Genomic DNA, 17943 nt, shown 5'->3' with positions numbered 1-17943 from the left:
AAGGCATGTAGGGAAGCCTAGGGATTGGGATGAAGTTGGGTAGGAGCTACATTTAGGATACATAACACCCCTATGGTACTCATCTAAGGAAAGACAAACATGTAATGGTGTGAACAAACACGCATACATGTAGAAGAAACATTATCAATGGCGCTTACTCGTTCAAAACAGACTATGTCGTCAGAAACATGCTCCATGAACTTGTAGATGCTATTGTAGTACCACTTGAGGGAAGACAACCAATTATTCTTAGAATATTATCCTCGAATACCAAGATCTACCCAGTCAAATCCCCTCTCAATAGGAGATCGTGTTTCACTCACTCAGAGGAAAAGTTACTTTTCTCTCCTTCTATAGGACCCTAATTGGAGATCTCGACTTATACAAGGCTGGAAGTTTACCTGACATGATTTCAACTTATAATGCTCGAGATGGTTCAATTACATATATGGTCAAGACGATCTCAGCCCATGCCTACCTTGGATCATCTTGGACAATCAAATTTTTCCTTTTTGATTGAGATTAGGTGTGTTAGTTCTTTTCTTATTGACTAAGATTGCACGTTGCTCATCTGTACATTGTTAAGGATCAGTTTTTTCTTTATTTAATGAGATTACGCGCTGCTTGTTTGTACATTGTCAGGGATCAGTTCCTTCCTTATTTACTGAGATTACGCGCTGCTCGTATGTACATTGTCAAGGATCAATTCTTTTTTTATTTACTAAGATTATGTGTTTCTCATTTGAACATTATCATCCTTACCCAACAGGCCATTATTGGGTCGAGATATACCTGACCTCTACAACATGTTGGCCCCTTTTCCTTTGCTTGATGGGTTTGCTCGACGTCTTCTTCCCTCTCCCTGAGGTCGGGATGTGGTCGGCCTTTCCACATATATATGGGTTTGGATATTGCCGACCTATTACCTATACACCAGCCCCCCAGTCTCGTAGCAAATGAAGTGAAACAAGAGGATGAAGTGTGTAAAATTGAGTGGGAAGGAAAGAAGGAGTGTGGTTGGCTGAGATGTTCCTACCATTCATACCTAGTGAGATGTGTCAAGATGCATTGGAAAAAGGTATTGACCCGAGTTGCCATTCGAGGCTAATTTGTCATAATAATGGGATATCGTAGGTGGGAGTTTTAAAGGAAGTGTGCCGAAAATCATTAGATGGAATTGGATCCCACAGTGTAAAGGGTGCATGTCCTTGCAAAGGTGGTCTACTATAAATAGGGGTGGGGTCTTGGTGTTGGAGTAAAGGATCCATCTAAGAAGTTAGCCAGCCTCTAGCCGAGTGTATCCCGTACTACAATACTCAAGGTATGTCATTCTCCTCTGCTTATTATCCTTCCAGTATAGTGATTCGTAGGAAGAGTGTACTGTATCCAAATCTCCTGGTAGGGATAGTTCTCAGAGGGATGGTAACGACCCTATTGGTGTTGAGAAGTTTTCGGCACTACGCTATCTGAGGTACGAGTGGGTAGATCCCTAAGTGAAACTCTCTTTGTCTAGGTTATGCAAGTCTGCTACTATAACTACCTTTCGTATAAAACATAATATTATAGCTAACACAATAGACAAGCGTATTATTAGTATAGAGCGAGCCAAGAGTGGGGACAGTGTTTGTCACGGGAGGGAGGGTCATTCACATTATTTTTTCTACATGTACTCGGCCTTAATTTCGAATTTGCAAGTGTGTCTCCCTTTTTATGATTCTACCATGGGAGTCTTGAGGGTGCTGAATGTGGAGCCTAGCCATCTATATCCCAACAGTTGGGCGTCCCTTCAAGCGTTCTTACTGATTTGTCGAGTGTTTCACTTAAAATTCTTCCCGCAAGTGTTTTTGCGATACTATTGTACACGATTGGGAGAGTTGGTTAGTTGGCTATCCCTAGTGAGCCAAAGCCATCAATGCTTATTGACGTCCTATACTCAATCTTTTAAAAATTTTAAAATTGAATTTTTTAAGGTAGTCATCCGGTCCGTTGAGGCTGAATATTTTTACTTTGACAATGGTGCACCCAAATTTCCTTCTATTGGACTAAAAATCTCACCTCATACCAAATTTGGCCGAGAAAGTCCCTCACCTAGGAAGATTTGTTTCTGCTATCCTATTTGGACCAAGTGCCATAGAAACTCTCCTCCAAGAAAATTATTAAAGTGTTTAGGTCCTCTTATCCGCGCGATGATATTTTTGGTATGTGCGTTCGACTAACTGTATGTATCTAGTAGGCCCTTAGTCTTATCTAACACTTGATTTTTGGTTGCAGATATCATGGCTGCTATTGGCCCCTTGATGAGTGTGTATTTTTGCCCTCATTCAGTATTTAATTTTGGGTATTTAATTGAACTTATGTGCTTAAAGAGTGATTTAATTGATAATTCTAACAATTAGGCTATTTAAGCTTGTGTGATAAAAATGTGTTAAAAAGTGATTTTTAGCTGCATAAATTATTTTTGAATATTTTAATGTTTGTTGATGCAGCTGAAGTTAAGATTAAGTTCATTCAAGCTGGGGACTTCAGAGTTTTGGAACCCTTAGGGGTGTCTAATTTCGTTTCCTTTCTCTCTCTGCATTCTTCTATTTTTATTTTGCATTCATGGAGTTCTAAATTTCTTGGGTTGATTCCATTGTAATTTCATTATGGATTCTGAGATTAGAATGAAATAATTTCTTTGTTCTTTTTATTATTGTTGAGGTTTAATTTCATCTATGTCTTTTATCTTTGAATCACGTAAAAAGTAACGATTTTAAATCTATATGCATGTTGATCATATGAGTTCAAGGGTTTTTAAATCTAATTGAGACTTTACTTTGATTTTATTTAGAAACTTTCATGTGGTTAAATGAGTTTTTACTAATAATTGAGACTTTACTTTGGTTAAAGGTATTTACTCTAACTAAAATTAATTGAGACTTTACTTTGATTAATTAAGTTTTTTATTTGGTGAGGAGATAAAAGAATAGACATGATTAGGCATAGTAAAATTTGATTGAGACTGTACTACAACGACAGTGTTATGATCAAATTTTACTATGCCTTTCTGACTAAGATTACGCGCGTCAGTTCTTTACTTATTGAATGAGATTGTGCACTACTCATATGTACATTGTCAAGGATCGATTCCTTCCTTATTTACTGAGATTACGCACTGCTCATTTGTACATTGTCAAGGATAAGTTCTTTCCTTATTTACTGAGATTACGCGCTGCTCGTTTGTACATCATCATCCTTACCTAACTGGCCACTATTAGGTCGGGATATACCTAGCCAGGCAGCGAGCCGAGATGTACTCAGCCTTTGCACCATGCTGACCCCTTTTCATTTGCTTGTTGGGTTTGCGTGTGCGTCTCCTGCCCTCTCCCTAAGGCCGGGATGTGGTCGGGCTTTCCACATACATATGAGTCGGGATATGGCCGGCCTATTACCCATACTGTTTTTATTTTTAAAGAAACTCTAACATTTATCTATAAATTATAGATAGAGATGGCAAATAAACCTGCCTCCGTGGGTATTGTCCGAACTCGTCCCCGTTTTGACAGGGAATCCTCGCATTGACTGGGTATGGGTATGGGTATGAGAAATCCCCGATTTTTTCAATTGGGTATGGGGATGGGTATGGGGATGTACATATCCCCGCCATAATACCCGTCCCCGCCATATCTCCCTCCCCGTTTAAATTATTAATTAAAATATTCATAATTAATTAAGTAACCATATATATATATATATATATATATATATATATATATATATATATATATACACTTTATATTTTTTATTTCTTCTAATTATTTGGTTTGTCATAAAAGTCATTCGCATCTCCAATATAAAAAAAATTATTTACTCATTATTATTAATTTTTGTTTAATTTGAAGAACTCTTTTGTTTCGTTAACATAATTTTCATTATTTTTCAATCATTGAGTATATATGTTGATATTTGAAAATTTTTCTTAGATCTCTAAAGTATTTTTCATCTTATCATACCCTTAATTATACATTTGATTTTCTTTGTGCGTTTTTTTTCAATAGTTTCTCAAATTATTTATGAGACACACATTTGTTAATTTTTTAATATTTTTATTTATTGTTTATTTTCATCATGTAGAATAATATTTCGATATATTCTATCTAATTATTTTTTATTTTCTAACTCATTATTAATTATACTGTAATTTTTTAACTTTAATTGTATAAATAAATTTTATTTGCTACAATATAAAAATTTAATGTAATTGCTATGAATATTTTTTTGTTACTATCCAACATATATTGAAGTTCAAAAGATACAAAATCTATGTCAAAATTTTATTATTATATTTATTATTTGTTCTTTGTGTTATTTTTATCAAGTGATGTATTATAACTTTTATTAGTGTATAAAAAAGAGATTCATTAGAATTTAAAAAATTGAAGTAAACAAACATTTAAAATATATTTTAATTTGAATATTTGTTTTCCTTCTATATTTTTTTTAAATACATTTTAATTTTATCAACTAAGTTTCATTAATGTTTGTAGTTTGCAAATTTAATAAATGTTTTGATTCTCATGAAATTTTATCTGGTATTCTAATCTAAAATATAAACAATTATAATTTATTTCAAATTATTTGATATGGAAGGAACAATCATCTTCCTAATATTGAATATTTGATAATATTATGTTTTCTTTATCGTATTTGTTTCTTTTATAAAAATTAATATTGAAGTAGTTAGAACACGGGTACGGGTACAAGATTATACCTGTTACCCAGTGGGAATGGAGATGGGACAAAAGTTTGGTATCCGTTGGGTTAGGGTATGGGGATGATGATGAATTTTTTCTGCGGGGATGGATATGGGATAACGAAACCCGTCCCTGTCCCGCTCCGTTGCAATCCCTAATTATAGATGTAGAAATATTTAAAACATATACATTTAAATAAACTTAATTTTGTTAAAAATATGATTTATAATAAAAATACTGTAAAATTTATATAAAATTTTAATTTGGTATAGGGATGAAATTGATTTAGTTTTAAGAAAAGTGGACCAAATTGAGACAAAATAACAAATACAATGACTACATTAAGACTTTTCACATCCAATAGTGACACGTGACAGTGCAACTGTCACATCACATTATCTCTACCACGTGGAACAATGTCAGATAGACACATCAATTTTTTAATTTTTAAAAAATAATTATAAAAAAACTAATAAATTAAAACTAAATTTTAAAAAAATTAAAAAAAAAACCACTGACACATAGTTAACATCATTACTACTAACCGAAATAACCTAATTGTAACAAATTTTTCAAAATAAAAAACCAATTAAGTCAAATAAAAAGAAGGAAACCTACTTGAGATTTCATTACAAAAATGGAGACCTATAAAATGATTTAACCTAGAAAAAATATACCTCGTTGTAACCCAGTATTCTCTTCCTCAATAACAAATTGGAATCCTTCTATTCAAGATTCTTCATTATTGTATGTTCTTCGTGTTATTAAGACACCTAGAATTACATTCATATATCACAACTCAATTTTGATTACAAAAAATGATACAAAAGATGGAAGTTGATTGAACTGACTTTGGATTGAATTCCATGTACCATCATAATCTCCACATGTTGTATACCGCTACTAGATATTGATTTGCCAATTAGTTTCATACAGTGACAACGGCAGCATTTAGTCAAAAATGCTAAATTTTCTTCCTTTTCTTCCAAAAACTGAGTCCTTAGGCTTGGTATATAAATTAGGTGCAATGATCGCCAAGGTATATCAATCAAGCACGCAAGCAACTTTCATCTGTAAAATCAAGTTCCAATCTTCGGTATAAATGCTATTTGCAGAGATACTATTTAAAAGTAAAGATAAAAGAAGAGGACAAAGGCACGATGAACATCCATCTTCTGAAAAGTATCAATAATAATTATAAGTATTCGCTAAACTTGATGCCCCAGTCCAGATTTAGAATCAAGAATCAAAATTTAGTTCTGGTTTTGCATCTATTAATACCATGCAACTCTTTTTCTTTTTGGTAAGAACGTTTGCGTAAAGAATAAACTTCTACGCTGAAAATGAGATTAGCATACTAAATGATCAGTTATGACATCAATTCCTAAGGCTAGTCTATACAAATGTGGTATTAAAACAAATAAATTGTCCTTCAAGACTTGTTTATTAAGAATTATAAGATATAGCTAGACATAAAACTTGAATAGGCCGTAACATCAACCCAGTCAGGGAAAAGATCCTTCAATCTCTTCATTGGATCAACCAACTTTTGGTCTAAAACTGCAACGTCCACTCTTAATGCTTCAGAGCTGTTAGCCTGGCATCATCAAACAAAATAGTAAGTTACACTGTTATAGTAAAGAGAAGTTAAAAGAGCATCAAATTTTACCTCTAACCAGAAGGTCCAATTCCCATCACTAGGACCACTAAGACGACATATATATGATTGTGGACCACCACCAAAGGTTTCAGTTCCTGTACCAAGTGCAAGCTATATTAGGCAATGAAAAGATATCACCTAACTCTTAGAATTTTGGGTTTGGACCTAACTTAACTCAAAAGCTAGTTTTGGAATGAGTGTTGCCCTCCACTCATACATTACTGTTATGGTCACATTAATCAAAGATTTTCAACACCTTTCCTCACATCAAGATATTTCAAGTGTAAAGCTTGTAACTGGACATCTATGATGTGGATGGTGTAATTTTTGACATGATTCGGGTGATTAGGTAACAATAATTTTGAGCCTAAAGTAAACAGTTTTCATACCTGGAAGCAGATTATCTGCAAATGACCAACTTGATAAAGGACCAGTTATGTTGAGAACCGCAACCCAGACCTCTTGCAAGGAGCTAAAAGGAAAATAAATCCAGTTATACATGAAAACAAAGAGTAAAGTTAAGTACTTTCATATTTAATTTTTCTTAAACTGTTTTCAGTTAACACAAGGTGGTGTAGAAAACAAATTTCAGCTAAAACAAGTTACGCAATTTATTTTTGTAGGGAAAAAGATCACATAATATCTGCAAAAAGAAAGACTATATGGACTCAAATAACAGAGTATATCACAGCGTTTTTCCCTATTAGTACATTCTCCAAGGAGACAAACATGTGTAAGAACGAACCAAGTTGAAAAAATAAAATAAAAATAGACCAGTAATCCAACTAACATCATAATTTGAATCTCTGAAATAATTCTCACGCACTGGCTATTATTGTATGCTACCAACATGAGAAAGGTTTTGAAGCAACTAAATCAAGATTTCCACACTACGCCACCACAAAGAAAAACATGAAATCATATGGAACATAACTTCTATTTTTTACTAGGTAGATTAACCACGCTAGTAGCAAGCAACATGATCTACTTACCCTAAAGAAAGCTCCAAGTGAACTCTTCTTGGTCCTTTCTCAGAATTTAGTGATGGATTTTGAATAGACAATTCTGGAAAGTATTCATACTGTTTCAAAATATCATCTTTTTGTGCAGGGAACTTCAGACTGTTTGAAAAGAGAAAAGAAACTGGAAAAATAGCCTGCAAAGAGAATGAGATCAAATAGCAGTGGCAAATCATAACATATACTAATGTGTTCTTATAAGTAATCTAACCGCTAACATTAACTCAATATTTTGCAACTGAAGAATGTGACGCAACCTTGAAGTCCATTAATTAAATAGATTAAGAATAAAAATAAATGTGCACGAAAATATTGTTTCACTCTTTCCCCTTTGAATTAAGTGAGATGAAAAAGTGCTGGTGAGAAAGGATGAAAATAATAAAATCGGCATCCAACATACCATCCAATCATTGCGTTTAGACTTTGATGCAGATTCAAATGAAAACTCTGAAGTAACATTCAATTCTTTTGCCACTTCAGGTGAGTGTTTGAAAAGGAAAAGTAAAGAATTGGAATCAGTTACAGAAAAATCATAAGTGGATTCCAGAATCTGACTTGGGCCTGCCAAATCACAGGAAAAATGCTAGAAGTTAGATAAAAAATAGAGAATAAAAGGATATTTGGAGTGCTACAATGATAATAGAAAAGAAAAGAATTAGAGGAACTTAAATAACACGTTATGTTCACAAGATTTATTCATTACTACAGAAGGCAACCATTTCTGGTAATCAATACCTGCAGTGTGGAAAGTATGCTGAAAAACAATCCTCTTAGGTGCAGACGTGGTGTAAGGAAAAAACTGAGATGATAAAGCTAAACCAAACACACTAAGCTGAAGCAGAAATTGCAAGATGGATGACCTGGCTAACCAATGTCCACATATGGGCATTAGAGGGCCTGTGCACCAACCAGTCACAATTCCAATTAATGCAGCCACAATAATATCAGGAACATAGTGCCCTGCAACAAAGATTTGGTCAGGCTGCATACATTTTGAGCATTGTGAAATCGCTGGCTTTAATACTATTAATGATGAGTTCCAATAAAGGAAACCTCCGGCAAGATAGCCCATATATACACTTCATTTGATTTTAAACAAACATTTCTTATAAATGTACTTATTCAAATGCAGCAGCATAAAGCTTAGTGATTCCATCTCAATGGTCTATTTATCATACTAGACATTAAAAAGGGCAATCTATAATACATTAATTTAATTAATGAGGGGTGTGTGTGTATAAACTAACCATATGGTAGAGGAAGAGAACCCATCATTCCCATCTTCTCTATCAGAAACTGAACAAGAAAGCCACCAAAATAAACAGAATATGCAAGGCATGGAACTAGAGGTAATATGTAAAACATTGTTGACCTGGAAAGCAAAAGAACATAAAGGGATTACAGAAATGAATAACACTTGCCAAAAGAAATAATATTAGATGATAGCATGCATATAACAACATTGAATATGCAAAACAAATCTATACGTGAAGGGAGTAAAATGACATTGGGGGCCGTAAGACCAAAGATCAAGCAAGACACAAATTTATCTGTACAAAAGTAGTACATGCGGTGGTTACAATTAAATAAGTATTCACAATCAACCTGAGTGACCGTTGTCCAAAGAATTTGACTGCCAGGCAGAAGGATATCCACGCAGGAAGCATGGATGCGCACACAAAAAATGTCACAAAACCTCCACTCAGCCCAGCTACAAGATAAGCCTGTTTTTAATAAATTGTTTTAGCCATGCCAAATATTCAAGAGAATACATTAAATCACGAGGAAAAAGAATCATATTGTCTGGCTGTATTTTAAATCAGCACACCATAGTTAATATGGCATAGAATCCAAATCCTCCCCAGAAGCTTGCTTCATCAGATAGCGCCTGCCGATTTGTGTCAAACAAAAAAGTTAGGCAGTTCGGACTTCCACCAACAAGACAAATTGAAATCACTCTTGAAGAATATGCTCAAATTCAGAACACCACACAAAGTCATATTTATAAAGATCATGCATGAAGACAGCACAAGCCAAAGTGGATAACCTAATTCTATAGACAATATTGTTGGATGTCGGAAGTCTTTCTATCAGGCAATATATTTCATTTGATAACTGACAGAATCAAGAACAAAGTAGATGTCTGGCAATTTTTCTTTTATCATGAAAGGAAAAAGTAAATTTAAAAAACACAATGGTGTTTTTGTTAACGTAACAAGTTTGACAAAATAAAGTCAGATCTTGATTTTTATTAATGTCCATTTCATAAAAAATAAACTATGAAGACACGGATCAGAATAGACTTGTTAAACCCATTTCAATATGCCACAATACCTCTTCAGATGTCTTGACAATTGAAACGTCTTGAGAAAGTGGAAAGCGTCTCCAGATAATTCTTGGAATTAAAAGCCCAGTAAGTGCACAGGGTACAAACATCAGGAAAGCCAAGTATGGATGAGCAAACCTGGGTTTTATCAATTTTGTTAACACATGATTACAGAAAATGCATTAAGATTTTAAATTATTACACCTAAGCTACTTTAATGGCCACAAAAACCCACTCCAAAATCTTCACATTTTACTTGGTGAATATTAAATTGAACCTCCATCATACTTTCTTCTCTCAATCTCATTTGGTTAATAAAAAACAATTCTGGCACTAACTGCAAGAAAACAAAAGTTACACTACAAAAAATCTGTCACAAACTACACGAATCCAAAAGCTAACTTTAAATGAACGTACCAATTCATTGTCTGAGAAGACAACACTAATCTCAGGATAGAAAACACAACAGGAACAACAACTGCCGATATAATTCCTACTGTGTGGATAAAAATACCTGCATATCAAAGAAATTATAAAACATTATTCAAAGTGTCAACAAATAATATTTAAATTCTTCTACAATAACTAAGGGAAAAAAAAAAAAGAAAAGAACTCACGGAACATTGAGGAAAAAATTTAAAGTGATTAACAAAGAGACCAATTAGAAATATCATATCAAAAGATTAAATGACAGTAACCAGGCAATAATCTACCTTTTGTAAAATTACACAAGGCTGCTGACCAAGAATGTGATCTACCATGTGTAAAGGGAAAAACAAGGAAGAGGAAGATAGGAATACTGTGAAGAATTTTAGCCACCCTTCTGGAATAAAATATCTGAAAATCCAACACTGATATATAAGACAACAAAATAGAAAGATGGCCTAATTGTGAAGATTATATTGCTTTGATTATCAAAAAGAGTATCGGATCATTAGGAAAAGCAGGATTCTGCCAACATCAGTGCATACCATAAACCATGAGAAATAATCAAAGAATACAGCCCGCTCATCATTGAATGTGATCGCAGTAACTTCGCTATAATTTGTCTGATAGGTGTTTTGTAGCTTAGAAGAATTAGTAAATGTCTTGATTATGCTAAACAAATTTTCTCCACGTGCTTGGATGCTTCCAGGCCTGAGAAAGAGTTATATTACACACTTTTGCAAGACAAAATTATAAAAGTTCAATCAAATATTTTGTACCAAATCAAGTATGTAAGATACATACAACAGTCTCTCTACTGTATCAGATGAGGTATGGTAAAAGTATCCACCAAGGAGAAATATAATGTCAAGCCCAGGAATATTCCCATAGTCTTGGGAAAATATCCGGTAATCAGTATCTCCAGGAATAACAGGAAAAACATCCTGTATGTTGAAATGGAAAATTCGTGTTTGAATTAGTAATGCAAAAAAATATGGCCAACCAGCACCATAGAGTATTAAAGATATAGGAAGGTTAGAAGAGAAACATAACCGCAGCTGCACTATTAGCCATAGGGTATATTGCTGCTTCTGCATAGACATTAGAAGGCCAAGAACTTGGTCCAGATTGGCAAACTAAATCTGTTATGTTTAGCAACATTATTCAGTAAAATTGTCATGTATGGCATCATAAGTTGATGGAGAGAGACACTAAAGATTAGCTCATTATACTACTAATAATAATAGAAATTTTGCATGACATTTACCAGGCCCTCCAGTCCCAGATGCCTCGACATTTATAAAAGCTCCTATCGTGTCACGCCACTTATGTGTCTTCATGAACCCATGTGAACCCTTAAGCATTAGAAGTAAATAACACAACATTAGTTTCATTATGGTAAAATCCACTCATGAATAAATCATTATCCTGTATAGACAAACTTCCTACCAACATAAAAAGTTCCTCAGCACCATTAAAAAGGAAAATAACTGGGCGGTGGGGAACCCAACCAGAGTCGACTATTAGTCTTGCAATTTCCAGCATAGATGCTGAAAAGGGGGGAAATAAGATAAACAATACGTTTTAGAATGCTCAAGGTAATGTACAGAATTCCCAAATATAATCTCTCTTAAATTCAATGATGACTTCAAATGTCCCCACAACTCACCAACACATGAACCACAGTCACCAGCACCAGGGGAACCAAGGGGACTATCAAAATGTCCATTCACTAAAACTGATGGATCAGTCTCTTTGGAAACCAAAGATGATATCCTGCAGTAAAATAAAAAAATGAAGTCAATATTCCTTAAACTCAGACAGCTATATTGATGGAAAACTAACCTTGTGCAGGATCATTTCCGACAATGTTCAGTGGACGATTGACAAAACAGAAAATACAGAAGGGATCAAAGATGAAGAAACTCCAATTTACCTTGATTGATGTGACAACCAAAAGAAATTGATGAGTAGAAAAAGACCTGTCACTTTGGATTGGAAACTCATATACAACAACCAAAACGTCCAATAACTTGGTGAGAATTTAATCAAGGTAGATTGAAGTTTATCCCTATCTGATCCATTCTGCAATTTTTGTTTTGTCAATTATTTCTTGGAAATTGTTGGAGATGATCCTATACCAGCTTAGTTCTTCATATGTTAACATGATAAAAAAAGTGATACACTGATTTATTATGGAAAGGGTGAAAGATACAAGATGAATATGAGACTCAATTAACAGAAGACTGTCTACAAAGCTCAGATACAAGTTAGTTGCAATTGTATAACAAAGCAGTTACACTAACCAACAGTCTAGATTAACAGAAGACTGTATACAAAGCTAAGTTACAAGTTAGCGGTAATTGTGTAACAAAGCGGTTACACTAAACAACAGTCTAGATACGCTGAATTGATGTAATTTTGATCACGATCACTTTCAAAAAGAAAACCCATAGGAATAAAAGGAAAAAGAAACAACAAAGACATGAAGGCTACAGGCTTTCTTAACAGATTCAATTTTTTATTGCAACAACAAAAATATCTTTCATCAAGTCTTTTGTGATTTGATGAGAAATAGTGGCTGGAGCAGCCACCGGAATCAAAGAGGTCGGAGCAGCTATCGGCATCAGATGCCGAAGCAGTAACTGAAATTGAAGAAACATCACCGTCAAGAATTCTGATGAAAGCCATGAAAAACAATCAATGTGCTCTGGACACAGTAATAGAAAACTGATACACTGATTTATTACTTTGAAAAGGGTAAAAAATACAAGATGAGATGAATGAGACTCTGTTATCAGAAGAATATATACATAGCTCTAATAGAAGTTAGTTGTAACTTTCTAACATAACAGTTACACAAACCAATAGTCTGACAGAATCGCTACACTAACCAACAGTCTAACAAAACTACAATGACAACAGAAATAACAATTGTCTAATTAAAACAAATACACTAAGAGAGGCAACACATGTCCAACAGTGTATTACATTCACATAACCTTCTGTTATATAATGTACATAAAATATATGTAGTCACTTAAGGAACAAAAATGATTCACTATAGTCTTGACTCTTGACACAACATGTTCAATAATTAATCATTATATCCATATTTCAGAGATCTTGAGATTGAACATAATTATCAACTAATACTGTTTCTGTAACCCCCTTCTTCAATGAACTTGTTAATTTATATTAAAAGAGTCATATTAGTTCCTACCTTATGTTCACTCCAACTCTACAGTTTAAGAAATGGAATATCACTTTTCCAGGTCACGTAGTGCCTGCCAGGAGAAGTATCATTTAGAAAACTATAAAATTAAAGAAAACACAAAGAGAGATTGCATTAAAATGCCACTGTTAATTGCAAGAACGGTACATCTAGATTACCACCACCACATGTACTTCATTCAAATTTTCCATTCCATATACGAAGCTCTATTTATTTTTCAATTTAACCTCTGAACGTGTTTATCTTTGAAACTATTAGGTGTATGATTTTTAACTTCCTTAATTGTATGATTGTCACAATGTTAATGTAAGTTACTAGCAGGTGACCCCATTGATAGATCTGACTCAGATTGTAAAAAGCAAGCTTGTCTAATACGTTTTTTTCAATGCTTTTCCCCTTATTGGAAGCCCTATTACTTAATAGAAATGACCAAGGCCTAACTCAGTGCCAAAGGCTAAGTCGAGGGGAGAAGATAGCTCATGCCTTATAAGAAGTATTCTTCCCATAATCCTAGCTAATGTAGGACATGGACATGTTAACTCAAACCCATAATTACGGATCCCACATAGCTGCATATAGTGGCTGGCCGACACTAAAAGCAGTATAGGGCACATAGCCGGATAACTGCTATTTTGAAATTTGGAAGTGCAGTGCTATGGCAGTGCAAATAGAGAATCGCTGCTATTGACAACTCTGCTCACACCCCTACAACTGGATGTTTAGAACAGGAAATTTGCAAGACTAGATATCAGTAGGAAAATCCAACATTAAGACCAGAGTGGCCAATTACCATAATAAAAATTATAGAGTATAGATCAACCCAAAATCATAACTCAAGGGCAAGGATTACCCAAGCCTGATAAGAAATATTCTAGCCATATTCCCAGTCGGTGCCCAGACATCACTTAAGACTTCTAACTTTTAATTATAAGGTATTTTTTCTACTTAAAAACTACACTATGCCAAAAGGATTATGTAAGGCCACATGAATCCAACTTAAGAAAACAAACTCTAGTTTAACAGTTTCAATGTTAACCAACATTCAGGTAAGTTAAACAAAGGGACAATTAAACTTTATATCCCATGTAGTTAACCCTTTAAAATAACCCTTTCAACTCTGTCACTTAACCCTCAACTTTGATTCAGGATTAATGCCATTTATAACACAAGCAGTCCATGTGACCTAAACACACTTCAAGAAGTATGATGTTCCTAATTATGACTTCCTTCGCAAGAAGTTCACATCATTGCAGGGAACTGAAAATATGATGAAGGAGAGGACCAAATGTAAGAAGGGAAACAGATGACACTAATACTTCTTTGAATTTTCTGGAGGAATATGTATAATTTTCACATAAAAATTAAAAACTAGTGTTAGAAAAAACAGGGTAAGATTGCACTCATTGTGGTATAAGTAAAGACCAATATCAGCAATACCGTAATTGTTTAGAAAAAACAGGGTAAGATTGCACTCATTGTGGTCCAAGTAAAAACCAATATCAGCAATACCGTAATTGTTTAATAAGCCACAAGAGAGAAAATGATTCAATAAACTGCCAATTGTGAATGACCTACTCTGTAATTGGCAAACTAGAATTATTAGCCATCATGGTTGTGCTAAGTGGCCTTAAACATTGATCAATAATCACTAATAGATAGTGTGTCCTAGTCGTAGAAGGACAATTTTAAGCCAGTTGAAAATTTTTGCTCCTATGTCCTCCTAAATTTTATTGGTGATTGGAAACAGTCGAAATAGAATTGCTTTCGTGTTACTAAATCCAGCTTGCTGTGGTATGTGAAACATTTGCTTATGAGTTGCGGAACATCTTTCCTTATTCCTTTCCAATCATGCTGCAATTCTTGCACAGTTCTGGCCACTCCAGCATGTCCTTCTATTGTGGACATTTAATTGCATGCATTGATCTTGACAAGGCATCCACAGCTTTATTTTTCGTCTAGTTTATGCTCAATTCAGTAGTTAACTCCTAGCAGTTGTATAACTTTGTCGGTCAGTTTGGATAACAAAGTGGTGACCTATCAACTATAAGTGGAATTTAGATAGTGATTTGCAAGTGAGGATATTTTCTTAAGTGGGCAATGGAAAAACTAGAGGCGTGTTAAGGGACGTTTACCCTTAAAACAAGGAAATTCAAATATGAAATGTTAAAACTGCTTTAACTTTGAAGCATAAGCGATAACTATAGCACAAGAATACCATTCATATATCCTACCCAATACACATATCTGAATCCAATACAAATGTCCATATTGATTTGCCAGTGTACCTCATAATAATATTGGTATGATTTCTGTATCCAAGAGCTATGTTGTGGCCCAAAAACAACATATTGAAGGAACCACTTACAGTAGTCTCGTCAATCTCAATTCTGCGAGTAAAAAGTTGGAAACAAAATCAGAGTTCAAGAAATTGAAAGATGGAAAGAAAGAAAGAAACATACATTAAAAGCGTGTATTAAATAAAACAAATAAGTGGGCCAACAAGGGAAAAGAAAAAAAGAATTGTCACAAATAATAATAAAATAATTATAAAAAGTACTATTGCAACCTGACATTGGAGCTAGCTCGCTCCTTTAGTACTTCCAACTGACCCTTAATATATTCTGCTGCCTTTTTTAAACCAGGACGCCCTTCCTGTTAATAAATGCACCAAAAGTCAACATTCATAAAACCATTTTAGATTCCTAAGAAAAATGTTATCTTTTCTGTACAACAAAAAGTTACAACTAAGACGATAAGTTTCACAGGTGTCTACAGTGTGAAAAAAATTCCACTCTTAACCAATTAGAATTAAAAATGATGTTTGGAGTGAATTTTAAAATATTTTAATACATATCTTCTCAAAATAAAAATAGTTATACAAATTACATTATATACGAGTTACTGTACGAGTAGCAGCACTTCTTAATTCATAACAGCGACGAAAAAGCGATGGATTCCACTTACTGGAAAGCGATTGCTATCTTGTCACACAATAAAGATCCCTAATTGTAAACAATATCATTAAGACGAAAAAACGCTGATAAAGTTTCACATTTCCAAATTATAAAAAAAAAATTAAATTTGGCTCACTTGACGACCGTCGATCTCTTGGGACAAAATTCGAACATGTTGTATAGTTCTTCCTTCAGAGAATCGATCGAGCGGCGCGTCGTTCCCGAGAGGGTTCACGAACTTCAAGTGGACAACAGAGTAGGTCAGCGCCGACACGAGTCCGTACATGACCGCCAGAAGGAGCAATAATTTGATAGCGGAAACATCCTCGGAAGACCCGAACGCCATGCCAGACAGCGTTTCCTCAGAGGAACGAAAGAAATGGAAAGTGGACACTGTTTGCTTGTTTGCTTCTGTTCGTATGCTTTCAATTAAATTTAACTTAATGTATAACTATGATTTATATAAAATTATCCAAAGATGAAATGGTTTTGCTTTGCTTCAGTGTGCGCGTGACATAAATCACCCAAGGCTAAGACCAATAACAGTGAGAGGGAACTTCCCAACAAATTTTGTTTCGTATTTAACGATGGACTCACTGCGACATTGGTTGTGATTTGACTTCAAACATCCAAAATCACCACGTTAGTTTGGTTTTGGGCTTGGAAATGATTGCATTAATGGGTTATGGGCCTACCCAGGATTCATATGTTCGTCACGGTTGGGAAAATTATTACGTCACTAAAATACAATTTAAAATTAGGTGGAGACAAAAATGGGAATAGAGTATAAAATGGTTGGAAATTCTCACAAGAGAATTCTCGATAAAAATACTTTATCAGCCGTTTAATTTTTAATGATTTAGTAAAGTGGACTCCAACTAATATTTGGTAATTTAGTATTTATTAATTTAATAGTGTTCTTATTTGGCAAAAATATATTCTTTAAAAGTCTCACAACAAGCACGTTCGAGCGTTCTTCTTTAATTCGAGATGTTCTCTTCCAAATATCAAAACAGTATGAAATGTATCAGGTAAAGATATTTTCAATATATGGGTAGGAGATGGTGTCCGTGTAACGTCCCATTTAAATAGATAAATCCAATTTAATAAAACGCCACATGCATAAATGTCCAGAGAGTACGATAATTTGGGTATGAAGGTACACAGTACCCCAACCATATTCACAACAAAAGAAAAGAGGCACCACACTGCCTAACAAGTACAATAGATCAATAGTAACACAAGTTCTTGTCCAGAATAGAGGAATCTAACTAATAAAACTCCTTTAGCTGCGGGCTCCATAGTGAGCCAGATACCTATCCATAATCATCAAGCTGTGACATCCCTATTATCATTACCACTGTCAGAGGCTATCACATCTTCTCACATCAATAAGATTGATGATCATTGCAACGGAGGAAACCACACACAATCATATAAACAAGCAAAGGGTAAGCTAGTTAAAAAGGTTCTTATATCATAACACTCAACATACAAGTTCATAGTCAAGCATAATTAACATACATCCACACAAGAGGTACCAAACTATATAAGACACCAAGACTTGACTATCTGGATACGTATCATGAG

The 17943-nt window shown here is 34.3% G+C and overlaps 1 protein-coding gene across 2 annotated transcripts; it reads right to left on the bottom strand.

Annotated features, from left to right (window-relative positions):
- Window positions 1-5906: 5906 nt before the first annotated feature.
- On the bottom strand, window positions 5907-16903 carry LOC114179285 (Zn-dependent exopeptidases superfamily protein). 2 transcript variants are annotated; one of them, XM_028065560.2, is made up of 21 exons: window positions 16490-16903; window positions 15966-16051; window positions 15685-15786; window positions 11834-11940; window positions 11614-11714; window positions 11432-11519; window positions 11218-11306; window positions 10969-11108; window positions 10710-10875; window positions 10452-10575; window positions 10156-10252; window positions 9747-9876; window positions 9241-9300; window positions 9018-9136; window positions 8660-8784; window positions 8148-8372; window positions 7813-7973; window positions 7386-7549; window positions 6783-6865; window positions 6403-6488; window positions 5907-6330 (listed from the first exon to the last, which is right to left on the bottom strand). In XM_028065560.2, exons 1-21 carry the CDS (start codon window positions 16697-16699, stop codon window positions 6187-6189), a joined length of 2607 nt encoding a protein of 868 aa, XP_027921361.1. In that variant the 5' UTR covers window positions 16700-16903; the 3' UTR covers window positions 5907-6186. The 2 variants fall into 2 exon arrangements, with proteins under 2 accessions (XP_027921361.1, XP_027921362.1); XM_028065561.2 differs by lacking the exons at window positions 15966-16051; window positions 16490-16903 and adding an exon at window positions 13388-13451.
- Between the last annotated feature and the right edge of the window lie 1040 nt (window positions 16904-17943).

The sequence above is a fragment of the Vigna unguiculata genome, chromosome 3 (assembly GCF_037176805.1).
Source record: "Vigna unguiculata cultivar grain cowpea cultivar isolate G323 ecotype 2 chromosome 3, ASM3717680v1, whole genome shotgun sequence".
Classification (NCBI taxonomy): domain Eukaryota; kingdom Viridiplantae; phylum Streptophyta; class Magnoliopsida; order Fabales; family Fabaceae; genus Vigna; species Vigna unguiculata.
This window is presented reverse-complemented; position numbering and strand designations above follow the sequence as displayed.